The sequence below is a fragment of the Euleptes europaea genome, chromosome 4, assembly GCF_029931775.1.
Source record: "Euleptes europaea isolate rEulEur1 chromosome 4, rEulEur1.hap1, whole genome shotgun sequence".
NCBI lineage: Eukaryota > Metazoa > Chordata > Lepidosauria > Squamata > Sphaerodactylidae > Euleptes > Euleptes europaea.
Genome location: NC_079315.1, coordinates 86,454,641 through 86,473,396, shown reverse-complemented (window position 1 = coordinate 86,473,396; position 18,756 = coordinate 86,454,641). Strand labels below are relative to the sequence as shown.

General features: G+C 40.0%; 1 protein-coding gene across 1 annotated transcript in view; it reads left to right on the top strand.

The window, feature by feature from the left end:
* Positions 1–18,756, top strand: part of ATG10 (autophagy related 10) — a 128,919-nt gene that overhangs the window by 6,357 nt on the left and 103,806 nt on the right. Inside the window, exons 2-3 of the mRNA XM_056848731.1 lie at positions 497–619; positions 10,774–10,890. Coding sequence (XP_056704709.1) covers positions 497–619; positions 10,774–10,890 — 240 coding nt within the window. The remainder of the gene's footprint in view (positions 1–496; positions 620–10,773; positions 10,891–18,756) is intronic.

Genomic DNA, 18,756 nt, shown 5'->3' with positions numbered 1-18,756 from the left:
GTAATTGTATGGGTAAAGTGTTCTCAAGTCACAGCCAACCTATGGCACCCCAGTGAGGGGCTTTCAAGGCACGTGAAAAGCAGAGGTGGTTTGCCATTGCCTTCCTCTGCAGAGCCTTCCTTGGTGATCTCCCATCCAAGTATTGACCCTGCTTAATTTCCAAGATCTAATGAGATCGGGCTATGCCATGCCGCCTTCCTTCCCCCAAAACAAAGTAATTAGAGAGTAGTAATTAAGATGTTTTAGTGCTGTAGAGGTTGAAAGTAGGGAGACCTGTGCCTTTAGAAGAGCTTAATGTTAGCATAAGGGGCTACCAACCTACACAAAAGTGGGAGGACTGCAGCTTAGAGTAGTAATAACTGCCAAAGTAGTTTGCCATCATTGATCACCCCTCTGTCAGTCACTTGGCTTGGCTTTCCTTGAACCTCCTTTGGGATATCTGTAATCTTTACATTTCACTGCATCTGCCAGTACTAATATTTTGTTTTCTTCCTAGATGTCACATGACTTGGATGGCAAGGAGGACTTTTTGGAAGAGAATAAATTTAAGGAGTATTGTGCAGAGTTTATCAAACACTCACAACAAATAGGAGACGGTTGGGAGTGGAGAAATGTAAAGGTATTGGTTGTATTTTATTTTCTAACCAAGGTGTCCTGCCTGTCCCTTAGGTTATCTACGTCTCTAATGTTCTTTCCAGTTATCTCCACTCTCTTTACATTTATATACTTTGTCTCTTTCAAATGTATTATCTCTGAGTTGCTATTTTTGGGTGGAAATTCTGCCACAGGACCTCTGAACTTATTTAAACTCTTCTGAATTCAAAAAGCAGTTTGAGGGTTTGCTGTGGGAGTTTTTAATTTTTTAAAGGAATTAGGAACATTGTATAGGAACATTTTCCCCCTTTAAACAGCTCAATGCTGTCTTTGTAGATCTCCTTGTACAACTTTGGAAATAACTTCACAGAAGTTACTAGCCCATCTGCTCACATATTTCTGCGGTAGTCATTTTTGCATGGATAACCTCAGGAAAGCCCTGAGGCTGGTTATGGCCGGGGAGGGTGGGCTGGGAATGTAATAAATAAAAAAATAAAAGAAAAAACACCTTCTTCCTGAATTAAAAGCTACCCTGCCTGCTCATTTGTAAGAGATTCTTACTCATCATAGGTGCTAAAGCAAATCTTTTTCTAGCCTAATCTTGTAGCTGCTCTGAGACAATACAAAGTTTGTTACTTCTAAAAACACATGTAATTCTGAATTTTGAAATAGGACAGGTTTGAGAATTTGAATTAGTAAAGGTCAGATTTAATCTTACAGAGGTGTTTGGGTTTGTCAATCTGAGCATATCCCCCAGTAGAATACATGCCATATGTACTATTCATGTGTGTGTGTGTGTGAGTGAAAAGTCAGTTTTAGCTGTTGGATTCCAATTCCCAAAGAGTATATGATTCTGGAAGCTTCCTCACATCCATGGTGAATATCAGAGCTGTTTGGAATGCAGAATTCCAAGGCTATGTTTACTGTTGCAGAAGGAGATGCCGTACTCTCTGCTTTCTGTGCATTGTTGAGCTAGTGGATGCAGCTGGAACAGTAGGTACAATTCAGATAAATGCTAGGCATACTTAAGTTTGATTGAAATCTTTGGGGCATACATGCACACTCCATGTTTAATTTAAGCATGTTAATCCTTTTATTTCAGTGTGAATTAAGAGTATCTAAACTCCTCTCCCTTGCACCCAGTGTTTAAGTGGGGAATATTCCATCTTCATACTGACTATGACAATTCTCCTCCTCCTCCTGGCAGATCCTGTTTTTTTCCCCTGCTTTACTGCTTAGATTTGGATTGCAGCTATTGCACCTAATTGAAAGTACAGCTGCAAGTGCAGTCAAAGTGCAGTAGTTTGCTCTGCCACAGGTACATTTTGAATTTGGCTCATTGTGTTTTAGTGGAAACATAACTATAGCATATCAATAAAAGCAAGTAAGAACAATGTAATTTTCTCTAAAGTGATCTGTTTTGTGTTCAAATGTTTAATGACAAAAACTACCCATGTTGATTTGTTTCAGGTGAAAACTTGTAACAACAAAGTGCCAAAATAGCCCATGGCACAAACCACATAGACTTAAAAAAAAGATACATATATTTGGAATGCTGATTAAAAGACAGAATTAATGTGGTGGAATGAGAAAGACATTGATTTAAAGATCAGAACAAATGAAATAAATTGTGTTAGAAATGATGGATTATCCAAAGAGTTAAATTTATAGTTAAATTTGCAGCCTTGTCGAGTAATTTAATGCTACATTAATGGGTTTTGTACAGAGACTGTTTTGAATAGAATCTCTTTATATCAGATGTTGCACATATGCTTTCTGTGTGTGTTTGTCTAAAATAAAACTTAATGAAACAGCTAATAAAACCCCAATTTGTTTGCGCTTCCTTTGAGAAATAAGCTCTTAATATGCCGCTACCGTTCATTATCTCCTATGCATTTCTCTTGCCTCTCAACAGATATTCTTCTCAGTGGTGCTTGCCATGTGACACAATTCTTTAACTTTTATTTTGTAAGACTGATTTGTCAGGGACATGTTTAATTTACTTAGCGGTGCTAGCGTGTAGGAGGATGGTTGCTATGGGGTGACAGGGGCACATGCTCCAGGTAGTCTCATTGCAGGGATGCAAAATGGACTTATTCATTTATTTACAAAATTTATATTCTACCTTTCTATCCATTGAAAGAGGCGACTAACAATTAAAGGCAAAAAATTGTAAAAGTACATCATAAAATCAGTAAAAACCAAAACTAAACTAGATCTATTACAACACAAGGACAGCAATTAAAGAAGAAGGCAGGAAAGACTGTCATCTCTAGATGAGCCCATTTTCACCCAACAGTGGGCCTATGACCTCTTCCCTTGCATTTGCTCCTCACATATCTGAATAAGCTTTTCTTGTAGCAAGCCTCCCTGGCCAGCATCAGCTCACTGTGAGCTTTGGCCTCTCTGATGGCTGACCTACAGTGCCTAGGAACCCGCAGATACTCTTCTTTAGAGGTATGTCCATGCCTCCATTTCTTGAACATTTCCTTTTTCTCCCTTAGCTCATCATGGAGTTCTCTGTTCATCCACATTGGCTTCTTGGATCCTTTATCATGTTTCCTTCTTGTTGGAATAGCGAGGGCTTGAGCTTGCAAGAGCTCTTGTTTTAAGAGAGCCCTCCCTTCACTTGCTCCTTTCCCTTCCAGCAGTCTTGCCCATGGAATTATTCTCACCATGTCTCTGAGTTTATTAAAATCTTCCCTACAAAAATCTAACAAACACGTATGCCTATGAACTTCCTTGGTCCCCCAAAGCAAAAGGAATTCTAGGAGAACATGGTCACTTCCCCCTAAGGGGGAATATTCCTAGGGAGTGAGTTCCATAATTTTGGTGCCACAGCAGATAAGGACCTCTCTTGAGTTGCCACTTTTCACCCCATGTACAATGCATTGCAGTAATCTAATTTAGATGTCACCAGGGCATGCATCACAGCAGCCAGCTTTTTTCTTCTCAGGAAAGGCTGCAGCTTGTTGAAGATGGTAAAAGGCAGTCCTAGTCAACACTTCCACCTCCCAATCCAGCAGTAGTCCTGGATCCAGTAGCACCCCCAAGCTGCGGACCTGCTCCTTCAAGGGAGTGTAACCCTGTCCAAAAGACACCTCAAATCCTGGATCAGTCTTTCCACCCACCAGTAGCACATCTGTCTTGTCAGGATTAATTTTCCATTTATCAGCCCTCATCCATCCCAAAACTGCCTTCACGTATTGGTTCAGGGCTCCTGCAGCTCTCTGAGATCAGCTGGGCAGCCCAGCCCAAATCTCCAGATGAACTCACCCAGTGGTTTCATATAGATGGTAAAGAGCATGGTGGATAAGCTGGAGCCCTGCAGGACTCCATAGGGCAAAGGCCAGGCAGCAATCACCCAGCACCACCTTCTGATACCTACCTTCCAGGTAGGACCGAACCCCCCATGGAACGGTGCCTCACAGTCCCAACTCTGAAGTGCAGTGCAGAAACATACTGTGGTTAATGGTACTGAAATCCACTGGGAGGTTCAAGAGGATCAACATGGTTGGATCACATTCCCCAATCCATCTCCCCCACGGTTCATCTACCAGAATGGCCAAAGCTGTTTCAGTTCCATCCAGGCCTGAAGCTGGAAGGGAAAAGATCCAAGTAGTTCACTTCATCCAGGAAAACTTGCGGTTTCCCAGCCCATGTAATATATTTGCAGTTATTAAATTACGTAGTGTTTTCAGTTTGGAGTAATTAGACATGTTTGCTAAGTGGCATATGAACAACCAGTTATCATTTGTCAATGAGCTCTGTGACGACAGAATCTCGGCAGAAACACATGCTTGCACCTTAATTTTGGACCTTTAGTCTAACATATGTATCCATATATTGCTTGAAAGAGAATCAGAAAATGTAATCCTGCAAGGTTAATACTAACAGGAAGGTAGCAGACAGAAGGAATTTTGCATCACAGTTTATGAGTTGACTTGATGGGAAGCCACAGGGTAGTGGTTGGCCTATAAAGCTGTATTGTGTTCTCTTAGTGGAGGGACTACAAACCAACAAATGAAAAACCAAAAGAGGCCCATATTGCTAAGCAGAGATGTTCTCGTCTTTCCTCTTTCCCTTCTGCAGGGTGAGTCCCTAATTAATAAGGTTTAAACCCCAGCCCATCAGCTTTGTCCATGGAGGGCCATACATGCTTCTTAAATCAAATCAATCTATGATTCAGATCCAGTCAATATCTTTGTAGGCTTTTTCCTGGTAAATGTAAGAGCTAGCTTATGCTTGGCCACTTGACTAGTAAAAAAAAGATTTGGTCATTTGACCAGTCACACGTTGGTCAAATATTTTTAAGGATCGTTTATTTAGAACAACAAGAAAATAAATTAATCCTTAACAGATTGGATACTTCAAGTAAGAAGAAAATTAGTAACTACTGTTGTAAAAAATAATGAAGTACATAAAATAAACAATAAAAGCTACATTTATATCTCTTCCATCATGGAACTGGGCAGATTCTCTGGAGGTCTTCCAATTAAGCATAAACAAGATTCAGACCTGCATATCTTCAGCAAGGTGGCAATGTGTCAGTTTTTGACAGTCCATATCAACATCTGCTCCATGGCCTGACAAATTATTATAAGGTTTAACAATGTTAGTGATGGATTTATTGAAGAGTTATTCTCTTTGGCTTTTACCTTGTAATACTAGAATTAACTTAGTTACTAAATGACTAAAAATAGCGCTAAGTATTTTTTAAAAAGCAGTCAGTTTTTAAAAACAGTTGTGCAAAGTCAGTAACAGGCTAATTTGTCCTGTTGGGAGATGCCTGTAGTTGTCGCAGGTGGTTAGTAGGAGAAGCTGTGCTGTGCTGCTAGGTTTGCCTGTGACTACTGCAGGCCAAAGGAATAAGCAGACCACTCTGCTTCCCTCTGTAACAAATGTTGCCAATAATGAAAGGGGGAAAAATAACAACCCTACTACCTACATTTGGCTTCGTGGAATATTTCATAATATTTGACTTCAGTCAAATAATAGATAGTTGACTGATATGCCAATCCTAGGCAATTCTGCTGTGTCACACACAAACAGCAAGAGTCTGAGTATTAAAAATTCATCAGTAATAACTTTAAAAGTTCACAGCTGCTCTTTGCTCATTCCAGAGGTTATTAGTTGTTTCCCAGAGGAATCACTTCAGACATAACTCCTGTTTTATCCTTCGTTAGATACCTACGTAGTGCAGAGAAGGATGGAACTGGAGTACCACAAAACTGCAGTAGCACCAAGGGAAAGGTGTTTTTGGCAGTGATCACAGCACCACTGTATGAGCTCTGAGCCTCATTACACATTATACAGTCCACATGCTTTCTGTCAACTCATTTCTTTCTTTCATTTTTTTGGCCCTGTAAGATACAGCTAAGAGAAGAGAGGAGTGACATTATACTGATAAAAGAGGCTCACAAGGGCAGGAAGGCTATCCTCCGTATTGTTTCTTACCATTGATAATTGCTTACCAAGCTGGAGTAAAAAATGTAAGAACATAAGAATCCCATTAGATCAGACCAGTAGTCCGTCTAGTCCAACATCCTGTTTTACACAGTGGTTTAAGAATGCCCTATGGGGTCAACAAACAGAGGCCAAGGCATTCCCTTTATGTTGCCAACTAGCACTGGATTTCAGAGGTTAACTGAATAGGGTCCCCCTTACTACCAATGGCTGGTAGCCATTAATGAACCTATCCTCTATGCATCTGTCTAACCTCCTTTTAAAGCCACCTGTGCTCATGGCCATCACTACCTTTACTGGAAATGAATTCTGCAATGTAATTACTCGTTGAGTAAAGAAGTATATATCAGTATATATCAAAAAAGTAATACAACAAGCAAGGCAGGTTTTTAGCAGGGAACGTAGAGCTACAACGATTATATAGAGATCACATACAGATATTTTAATTTTTCTTTAAAAATGCTGTAATTATAGATGATGATGTTTTGAGTCCAGAAAGTAAGACCTCTGGCAGGCAAATGGGGTCAGGGCAATTAAGCATAGCAACCAGTCCCCTCAGTGTCTCTAACTACCATATAAACCACTGGTAGCCCTGACCTGGATGGCCCAGGCTAGCCTGATCTCATCAGATCTCAGAAGCTAAGCAGGGTCAGCCCTGGTTAGTATTTGGATGGGAGACCACCAAGGAATACCAGGGTTGCTGTGCAGAGGAAGGCACTAGCAAACCACCTCTGTCTCTTGCCATGAAAACCCCAAAAAAGGGGTCGCCATAAGTCGGCTGTGACTTGACGGCACTTTACACACACACAATTAGAAGGTAGTTAAAACGATACCTTGACCTGGAAGACCCAGGCTAGCCTGATCTTATCAAACCTCGGAAGCTAAGCAGGGTTGTTCCTGGTTAGTATTTGGATGGGAGACCACCAAGGAAGATTAGAGTTGCCATGTAGAGAAAGGCAATGGCAAACCTCTTCTGTTTGTCTCTTGCCTACAGGGTTGCCCTAAATCGGCTGCGACCTGCCAGCACTTTCAGCCACTACCAGTTAAAATGATGGCTCCATGAATTGGCTAGCACAAGTTGGTTATGTCTGATCACACTCCTTAGTTGAGTTCTTCCAAAGATGAGACCAGATGCACATCTAGGAACAGTCCTAAAACATTTACAAAGAATAAGGCAGACACAAGTGTTGTGTACTAAGGCGCTCATATAATGGTGGTATGGTTTCTGCCAACATGATATAAAGAAAGAGGGTATGTGGGTGGGTGGGGGAAGCTAGGAGTTTAAGATTAAAAGGCAGAAAAGACTTCAGGCAGAAGTGAAGAGGACATGGTGAGAAGAGACAGAGAAAGCACATGTGAAGGAATCCAAAGCTGAGGAAGGGAAATTAATAAGGACCAGCTAGGTAGTGGTGGAAAAAAAGTAGTAGAAAATGGGGCTAGGGCATAGAGGGGTATGTGTGGATAAGATGTCAAAAGTATTTTAAGGGGATGCAGGAATGACGTACAAGAGGGATGGAGGAGGCAGGGGCACAGAGAAAGAAAAGTGGGACAAAGCCACCTGGGAACAGAGAAGAAAAATTAGAGCATTCATTAGCTGTGGCCTATGCTTTACACTATTGTTCCTGTCTGTATTCATTGCACCATTTACTGGACATCTCTTTACTTTTTACTTTATTTTAGACTTATATCCCTCCTTTCCCCTGGGTCACAGGGCTCGGGGTGGCTCACAACATTCAAATAGCTCTTCCTCCCTCTTCCCGAAGCACAGTTCTGCTTGTCCCTCCTCCCTCCAGCTCACCCAGCCTCATGGCTGTTTCTCTGCATGGATCCTGTAACCCTAGGAGTGGTCTTTCCAGGAATCAGAAGAGTCTGCAGGAACATCGGCAAACCTCCATGCCTGGATGGTTGGATGTCACCCAATCTCATTTTACATTTTAAAGCTAACAGGGAGAGATTAAAAATATTTATCAGTGGTCTGCAGCCAGCCCTTTGCTTGAGATCTACTGAAGTGCTCCTTCAATCAATCAACTGTATGAGAATCTTCCTGTCACTATGTTGTCCCCTTCCATTTCCCCCTCCACTCTTGTCCATTTTTGCCCTGGTTTATCCCTTGGCAGAAGAAGAGTTGGTTTTTATATGCTGACTTTCTCTACCACTTAAGGAAGAATAAAGCTGGTTTACAATCACCTTCCCTTCCCCTCCCCACAACGACACCCTGTGAGGTAGGTGGGGCTAAGAGAGGTGGGGCTAAGCTCACTCAGCTGGCTTCATGTGGAGGAGTGGGGAAACCAACCCAGTTCACCAGATTAGCGTCTGCCGCTCATGTGGTGGAGTTGGGACTCAAACCCGGTTCTCCATATTAAAGTCCACTGCTCCAAACAATGGCTGTTAACCACTACACCATGCTGGCTCTCTAGTTGCCTAGCATCTCAAGTACCTGTAAGGTGACTAGTCTCTGATTGTGCAGCTGTCTTTATTTGCATGTTCACCCTCACCCAAGAAACTGCATGAGTTGGGCAGTTGCACAAGGTGGTGATGCTGTTGCAGAGATCACAGCTCACACATTCCTTGAGGGAGAGACAGGATGGAGGGCAATTGTGTGTGAATGCAGACTTGAGCCTTGTTTGCACCCACATGCGAATGAAGTGTCAATGAGGTTTCAGTGTTCTGAGATGGTAGAATGGACTACACCGTTTGCAGACATGGGTTAAGAGTCGGAGGGGATAACTTTTTAAATTGCTGCCCTATGTTAAAAACTCCTTTCAAATAGAAAATCAACACAGCAAGCAAACAGAGGGTTTAGAATGTTTCTTCCTGCTAAGCTGGTTTTCTGTTTACATCAAGGTTTCTTTCTTCTTCTTTTTTTAATGCAGAGGAACAATAAAATCTGGAATCCACCAGAAGAGGGGAATAAAGTGCTTTGTGACTCTGTGTGGTATAATACATTTTACCACCTCCTTACTTCTTGATTCTCCTGTATGTGTGAACTAGGCCTCACTCTCCTCCAAACCAGTAGTTATAAAAGATATGTTATTTCCTGTATCAGTGCAGTTATATCCATGTGAAAATAAATTTGACATCTGAAAGACAGTTCTTATGAAAAGATCTGTTGTTTTGCATTATTTTTTCTCTTGGCTTTTAAATTGCATCTCACATGAAATGTACTGTTACAGTAGCGTGTTTCTGCAGTTCTTGAAAACTCCAGTGGTCTACGCGGTGATGTGAAATATTTTTCTATCTTTCTGTCAGATTTCACATTTTTAAATGTAAGAAAGCTGTTCTCTGGTTCTTGTAGGGCTTTTGAGTATGAGTTTCTTGGGTCTGCTTGCTTTTAATGTTTAATTTTAGAAAGTGCTACTTCACATTCTCCTGTTTTGCAGATGGTAAATTTTCAGTCCCATTTTCAATGGCATATGGAAAGGATACATCCTTTTTCTTCTTATCACATGCTTCTGTTGAAATTACTATTGCTCACTCGCGTCTTATTGTCACTGTTTACAGGTTTGCCATCTGCACCTAACTCAAAAGTAGGTCATCAGCTAAGATTTAAACAATGGAACCATACTTTATTTTTCCTGTATTTGAAAGTTTGTCTTTCTTTACATTTCACTTATTGAAGTCTGTTAATTTATATTCATGGTCATTTCTCCTGTACGTATTTATACATAAACATATACATATGTACAAAATGATAGGAGATTTTTTTTATCTTTTAACAAAACAAATTTCTCTCCATCCTTACAAGATTACTGGTTTTGTGTGTCCAATTATAGGTTATTAGAAAAAATTCAAATGTCCATGAACATTTTTGTTACAAAACTTTGATTCCAATTAGTTGTGCAGACTATTGCTTTAATCATAAAAAGTCTAGCTTTTTTATTTTGATCTTGGAAGAAAGTTGGCTGTCAGATAATGAAAATAGTTTTACTCAGCACAGTACAGTATCTATTTACTTCTATCAAACAATTGTATATCTTGCCTACTCATTGCTCTTAAAACTGAAATATAGTGTATTTCTGCCATTTATTCCTCTTCAGTTAAATTCCGATGCTTAATTTTATAGAAGCATCTCATTCATTCAGAGTCTGGCCTCTACAAAATGTACTTTTGAAATAATTAACTGGAGCTGCTAAACGACTGGGAACATACCGGATATCTCTAGAAATATTCAGTTAAAATCTTGAATCTTGCTAATTGTTTTGTGAGGTTTCCTGTCTTGGAGAATTCGATAAAACAGGCCAGGGATGATTGATCTGTATCTACCACCATAACTTTTAATAAGTTGTAGATGTGCTCAATGTAACAGGGTCTCTGTGCAGTTTGGAAGCTTGAGCATTTTCAAGGTTAATAGGATTGATGGCCCGGGTTTTTCACACCAGCTGTTGGGGGCAGGTAGCAAATATTGCTGAAGATTTGCAGACAGTTTCACAATACTTAATAATATTGGTGAATTGCACTTATGATCATAGCCTATCTATGTCAAGAACTATATAACAGTGGAACATCACTGGAAAAGCCTCCAAGATTTATAGTGCCATCCTAAGCAGAGTTACACCCTGTTCAGTCCATTGAAGTCAGTGGGCTTAGAATGGTGTTGTTATGTTTAAGATTGCCCTGTTAAATATTTTATTTGATAAGTTACTGCTATTTCTGGTGAATTTTAGTAGCATATGTTAAAATTTCTTAAATAAAGATATTTTTCTCTGAATTCAGGGTTCTGCGGATGGCTATATGATTAAAACACACTTCCAAGTGAAAGGCAGAGGCATCTCACCAGACACAGGGGAGATAATGAATGACAGCGATGAAGTACCATCTACATATGCTGAGGTAAGTACATGATGCTTGGTTAAAGAGTACTTTTTAATGCCCTAACTAAAACCCCTCTGGTGTTTTAGTATTGTTGGACTCAGCGACTGAAATTAGTAGATCTGAGTTATTTCATTTGGAGAATATTTGGATTGAGAATTAAGTATAGAACTGCTTGTGCAAAATGACATATGCTCATCTGGAGAACCGGGTTTGGTTCCCCACTCCTCCACATGAGCGGCGGAGGCTAATCTGGTGAACTGGATTTGTTTCCCCGCTCCTACACGTGAAGCCAGCTGGGTGACCTTGGGCAAGTCACTCTCTCTCAGCCCCACCTACCTCACAGGATGTCTGTTGTGGGGAGGGGAAGGGAAGGTGATTGTAAGCTGGTTTGAGTCTCCCTTAAGTGGTAGAGAAAGTCGGCATATAAAAACCAACTCTTCTCCTTGATGTCCCTCTTTCATGTATGCTACTGTATACTGGAAAACCAATTCTGAAGAGGGAACTTATTCCTGCTTTGCTTGCCCGTCAGTCCCATGTGCTTGTCCTCATGTTTGGTTATGGTTGGCAGCATCGTGCCAGCATGCACAGGTCAAATGGACTTTAAAGGCACTAACTCCATGCTCCGAAGGCAGCGCAAGACAGAATTATTTAAAAGAATGGTTGAATTATCAGAGGGGCTTTTGTCAGATGATAATGAGGGCTGTCCATATTGGCTGGTTGATTTGTTTTTTGTTTGTAATTATTTTAAAATTATTTTTATACCTTCTCAGGTCTCATAGGGAGAAAGGTGGGATAAAAGCTGTTGAATGAATGAAAATAAAGAATCACGGGATTCTGAAGAGGGGTGGGAGGCTCATAGCCCTTTTAAGCTGTGACGAGGAAGGCAGGAAATATACTTCAGTGATAGAAAAGACGCTTTGCATGCAGAAGGTACCGGGTTCAATCCCTGGTATCTCCAGGTAAAAATGGGTCACGATAAGAAAAACAAACTATAAATGAAGTAAGTAAATAAGATACTTATTTACAGATGGACCAATACTCTAAATATAGGATGACACAGCACCGTGTGTTCATAATGGGGTTGCCAGCTCTAGATTGGAAATACCTGGAGATTTTTGGGATGGAGACTGGGGAAGTCAGGGTTTTGGGAGGGGAAAGACTTCATCAGGGTACAGTGCCATAGAGTCCCCCCCCTTCAAAGCAGCCATTTTCTCCAGGGGAACTGACCTGTAGTCTGGGGATCAATTGTAATACTGGGAGAACTCTGGGCCCCACCTGTATGTTGGCAACCCTAGTTTATAATGTACAAGCACAAGGTATAGAAAAAAGGTTGAGGCTCGGAATAATTTTGACTGTGACACTAAAGTTATGGCTGATAATCCACAACCTTATTTTATTGTTTAAGAAGTCGTAAAATCATAGAATCGTAGAGTTGGAAGGGACCACCAGGGTCATCTAGTCCAACCCCCTGCATAATGCAGGAAGTGCAGGGTTGGGAAGCAAAATCATATAGATTTCACCCACTGCACCTCAGTCAGTTTATACAATGTAACTTTCCACACACTGAGATTAGGAACCAACAAGATACAGTATATCAAGATAGGTGAACATAATTTAAGGAAACAAGCCCAACCATGTTCTCTAGTGAACAGCAACAAAGCTAGCCTAGGACTAGCCTTGGGGAGGGACTATGGTTTAATGGTAGAGCCCCTGGTTTTCATGCATAAGGTTCTAGGTTCAATCCCTAGCTTCTCCAGTTAAAAGGATAAGGTAGTAGGCGATTGGGAAGACATCTGCCTGGGACCCCGGAGAGTCATTGCCAGTCAGAACAGACAGTACTGATCTTGATAGACCAATGGTCTGACTCATTAGAAGTCATCTACATGTGTTCATGTGTGTAGGACTACCAAAGCAAAGCCACTCCACAACTCAAGATTATTAGCCAGTATGACTTGACAGAACCACTCTAGCCACCGCCTGTGAACGTGGTCTGTGTCAGGCTAATAGAACTTGTTTGTCAATAAGAAAAATAATTCATATTGCAGTATCTTCTGGCCATTATTGGGAAACTGATGAGAAAAATTAAATGAGTTGAACAACCAATAATAATGCTTGTTGGAGCTACTATGTTCTTATAGAGCTGATCACACCGAGAAGTATCATTGTGCTACTAAACCTAAATAACTTCAAAAATTAGGGTATTAATTAGGAACAGCCTGGAGGGAAAAGTTAGGAAATTAAAGTCCGTGGAATCAGCACGAAGACTGCTGAGGAATACCTTATTAGAGAAACTGTATTTATGCACAGCTCAGAACAAAGAGAGAAGCAAAAAAGGAAGGAAGAAACCTGCTATGGATTCATGACTGGGTACAAACTATATTCACACTATAAGCATCCTCTAAATAATGGAAATTTAATCTATTAGTTGCTAATAGAACAAAGCATTAATTTTTGGCAGGCAAGATGAAACATTAAATAGGAAATCAGAAAAGCAAATTAATCCATAAAAGATAGAAGAAAATGTAAAGTTCTCAGTTTCTTTAGTGTTGCATCGTCAGAATTGCTGGAATTAAAACAAGTAGCACATCTGAAGTGAAATAGCATTAACTGGATTAGTTCTAATGCTAATGAAGTAGCTGCATGAAATGTTGGGCTGTGGGACTACTATGATTTTAAGTAACTGACATTCTGATTCTAAGTACATACCTTTGTATCTGCCTGTATTAGTGTTATGAAGACATCTTTTGTATTGTTGCTGTAAGTTGTTTTCTATTTTCTGTTAAGTTTGCTAAATACTAAATGCACATAACTGGGTGCAGCATTTGCAACCATTAGTAGCAAAGCAAATAGCATTAACGTAATATTTTTATTAGGACCAGCCAAAAACCACAAAGTAGTGTGAGCTAGCATGGCAGTTCTTTACAAAACAAATATTGGGTCAAGTATAAAGATCTTTGTTTTCAAAGAAGAATGGAACAGAGAAGCACTGATCACTGTCCCCTGGAAAATATAAAATCCGTCAGTATTTTGCATCTTTCTCTAACACAATATTTTTCTTGTACATCAGAAAGCAAAGTGATGAAATATGTGCTAGCTCTTATCTTACCAAATTTGGAGAAGATAATGAATACCGTCAACAGAATCCCTATTGGATAGAAGCATTTGAAGATGTGGTTTCACCTTTAGACAAAGTTCTACCATTGGATGATAGATGGTTGTTGTCCTCTTGTTCTAGGATTCCCCTTCAAGATAGCTACTTTGGCATTCTTTGAAGTAGATAAAAATTACAGATAGCTGAATTGTTCCAATAAGGGAAAAATCCAAGCAGTAAAAGTTGGGGGAAAGTACCTTAGTTCTGCATAAAATTGCTTGAATTCTATCTAAGACCACAGTACATTGCAGATGGGGCAGCCACTGTGCTCTTTATAAGCAATCTCTTTTTTTCTTCCTCCTCTTTTTGTTGTTAGTCATCCTGAGAAATAGTTCTGCGAAATAGGTTAGTAGTGTCAAATAATAGAAGAAAGCTAGCTCAATACACTGCACTACTTTTGCTGTTGATTTTCCTCCTATAATGGTTCAAGAGATTGGACAGTAGATTCAGGATGGACAAAACTCAACAATTAATCAAATTGTGGACTTCACAGTCAGTGGATGCAGTGGTGGCCGATAGCACAGATGGCTTTAACAGGCGGTTATGGAGCATACGTCCATCAACTAGCCATGGTGCCTAAAGGGAGTGTCCACATCCAGACACAATAATCAGTATTAGTACTAGGAAGCAACATCTCTGTGTCTTCTTTGTAGGCCCGCCAGGATAACTGTGTGAAACAGATTACTGAATTAGGACCACTGGTCTGATGTAGCATGGCACCTGTTGTGTTGTTAAGTATGACCAGCACAATTGCTTGTAGTCTTAGTAATGTTATTATCACAGTACTTTAATAAGTAGAACTGTGGTCATTTTACAAAATTAAGCATATCACAGTATTTAGTAGAACATTGTCCATATCTGTATTGTACCCGTAGGCATAATGAATAGTAGAACTTTATCGACTACTTTGGTTTTTTGCTGGGCCTCTGATGTACATATGAAGCTTAGTGCAGGGAAGTGCTGTCCCGGTCACCTCCATATTGAGACTCATTTTAAAAGGTTTTTCCAGTGGAAATGAGAGTACAGAGTATAGAGTTTTCTCTGCCATGTAAGCGAATTTGACAGCCTCTTCATATGCAGAGCGCCATGAACACACTGTAACTCCTATTGTGTTTTGGAATGAGAATTATCATTAACTTTGCAAAGAAAGAAAGATACTAATCTGTTAATAGTCCTCAATAAAATAAATCACATTGCCTCATGACTCTTTACTTTGAAAGCTAAGCAATTTAACTTGTGCATGCTAATAAAGTAAAATGTGTTAGATAAGATCATCCCCTTCCTCTGCCTCCTTTGTTTCAGCTGGACCACAGCTGGCTCAGCACAGATACTATATTGTTGTAAGATATTGTTTCTTTTAGGCCAAGAAGTATTCAAAAAATGTGAATCCTGCTTGATCTGAAATATTACGAAAGCATCCCGAATTATCTGAAATGGTTACCAAACAATTTTAATGTTTACTTCTAACTAGAATAGTTTTTAATTGACATTCAGTTTCTTACTACATTTTTTTGCTAGAATAAGAAACAAAATATCATATACATATCAGTTCTGGAAGAAAATCTCATCAAGACAAGACTCTTGGATTCTTTGTTTGGAATTTGAAACATTTTTCTTCTTAAATGGCAATTGTACAGGGTCCCAGTTTTAACTTGACAGCAGTACAGGGAATTCTGGGCTATTTAATCGTTCTGTTCAACACCAGTTACTCAATTTCAAAAACCTCCTCAGGCATGTTTCCCAAGTGGACAAATAATAGCTTCAGTAAACCAGCTGTGGTAAGGGGAAGGGTTAAACCCAACTCCCCCATGATGAGTCTCAATCCCTCCCCCATCCAGTTAAAAATACTCAGGAGAACCTATTCATGTGTCTTCTCTGCTTGGCTCTTAATGGCATCTCAGCTATTTGGGTTTGATCATGACTGCAGCATGTGTGGAGAAGGTTTTTAGGCCTCTCCCCCACCCGTTTCCTTGACCTGAAAAAGCCAGGGGCAGGGTTGATTGGCCCATTAGGGAAACCCATGGGTTTCTCCAACAGGCCCGATAGCATGCCCTCAGCACCATTGCATGTCAGGAAAGCAGTTCAGGAGCTGAAGCCCTTCTCTGTGTGCTCTTCAGATGTGATCCAAATCATGCATGGTGTATGGGAATTTAGGAGAATCCACAACTCACATGTGGATCATCAGTATTTTAGGGGGCAAGCAGAAAGATACTACAAGCGCTACTCTCTTGATTATTTGCATGGATATGTAAATATAGTGGACCTTCTTAGCAAAAAAGAAGTTATGCAAACCTTACTGTGCTTTTTGTCAGTTCATTGATTTCCCCATGGCTTATGCTACAGTTCTGAGGTTTTATTTGCATATGTAAAGGCTTAAAAGCTGGTAACTTATAGACATTATTTACCTCCTTGACTATCCTAATAGTACAGAAACAAAATAATTAGTTAACACACTATGTGGACTACACTTATTTAAAAGTGTGCATTACCACAGTTGACATGGAGAATGGGGCCAGTGAGTCTGGAAGGTCATTGTCATCGTAGGTGCTTTAAGGTTCTGTTACAAAGTCCTAGTGTTTGTTGGGGAACAACAGAAGGACTTTGTGCCACGTATGCGGTGGGAGGTTTGTGCCCAAATGCACACCTGCTCTTATGTTGATGACCACAGTGTGCAGGGAGAATGGCTTTAGCTCCATCCATGCTGTTTTTGCATCCACAAACTACCCCGTGGAGCTTCTGTTGGCTCTGCTGTGAAAATTGCATTACTTACATGGCTGCAGAATTAATTCAATAGCAGCTCCATGGGGCAGTTTGCGGATGTGAAAAGAGAGAGAGAGAGAGTGTGTATATGTGTGTGGAGAGTAAAGCCACTTCTCCCTGCATGCTGTGGTCACCAATAGAAAAGACCCAGTGTACATTTGGGAGGCACAAAACACTCCATCACATGTATGTTACAAAGTCCTCACGTTCTTCAAAAACATGAGAACTTTGTAATGTGTAGATGGAGCCTAAGTTTCTCATCTCTGTTGCTTCTTGTCAGCCTCACCGGTTGATGGAGGGAGAGGAATTAAATACACCGTTTTAATTCTTCAATTCGTTAACGTACCAATAGATTAATTAAAAATCGCATTTTTGTATGCCAGTCCCCAAAAGAAAGTTTGGAGGAAGCAGCCTGAGATGTTTTCCTGCAAAACTCAGAAAATTAATTTGGTGTTACAGTAATTTGTGTGTATATGTGTTCTGCATGGTTTGCTTTGGTCCTTGTGGTTGCTGCAGATTGAATGAGTCAATGTGGAATAATATCTGCAAATGCAAAGATTTCTGCTGTATGAATCAGCTGACAGATTGTGGGTGCTGAACATGACCTCTTCATTTGAAAATGAAACATCCGTTTCTCATCCAGTCTGGTTATATATATGTACTTCTAGTTTGGGACATCAGCTTACGTATCAGTGCCAGCACAATCCCTGGTGCAGTCAAAAGGAGGGCTGCCTACATGAAAAATGATAGGAAAGAGGCCATTTTCCCCATCATATTAATGGTATCAACTGTGTTGTTCTGCATGTAGCATCACTGATGAAAATATTCCAATTCTCAGTGATTATTAATCATTTTTTCCCAAACAAATGAATGCATTTGGAATTAAAAATCATTCCCATTCTTTTTGTAAAAGTAAATAGCTTGAACAAAAATGTAAATATTTGCAAAACCACAGTATTTGCTAGGGGGGTAAAAAAAAGAAGAAGCAGAATCCTAACAAACATTACCGAAGGAAAAAATGTAAACAAGTTTAATGAAACTCAGCATTCAACAGGAATGTTGAAATAGATCCTAAGGAAAAGTGACTAATCCACATATTGTATTGTATACACTAAACAAGGAATTCTCAGCTGTTAGTTTTTCCAGAATCCCAAGATATGGAACTGCCATACGAACCCTTGAAGAAAGAGATAATATTCTGAGTTACATTTAATATTTTTGAATCTGTAGCTGGTATTAACTTTTGAGTCCATTTTATATGTTTTTGAAGAAGCTGTTGCATCTATTTTCTATTATTTAGAAATGGAATATGGGATGTGTTTGTACCTTCTACTTTCTGTCGATCCACTACAGTGTTGTAGTTCCCTTCTTCCAAGGAACTCAGGGCAGCGTATGTTGTTCTGCGCTCCCTATTTTATATTCAAAAACACATAGGGAAGAGAGAGAATGACTGGCCTTAAAAATTACCCAGTGAGCTTCGTGGCAGAGTAGGGATTTGAACCCAGGTCTTCCAGATCTCAGTCTGATCCTCTGTTCACTGAACCACACTGGCTTTATAACTCTAGCCTGGCAATTTTGTTAAGTCTAGGAAAGGAAGGGGGGTATTTTCACTGTGGAAAATGTGGCATGCATACCCATGCCTGAGCTACTGTCTGCATATCCGGATGGCATACACCCAAGGGTTCTTAAAGAACTCAAATGTGAAATTGTTGATGTACTAACCACTATATGTAACATTACTAAAAAACTGCTAAAATCAGCCTTCATGCTGGATGTTTAGAAAATATGAAATGTCACCCCAGTTTTTACATGGGTCCACAGTGGATCCAGGAAATTATAGGCTAGTTGGCCTTACATCTGTTCTGGGTAAATTAGTAGAAACTGTGATTAATGAGAGAATTATTAAGCACATTGAGGAATAAAGACTGTTGAGGGAAAATCAGCATGGCTTCTGCAAAGGGAAGTCCTGCCTC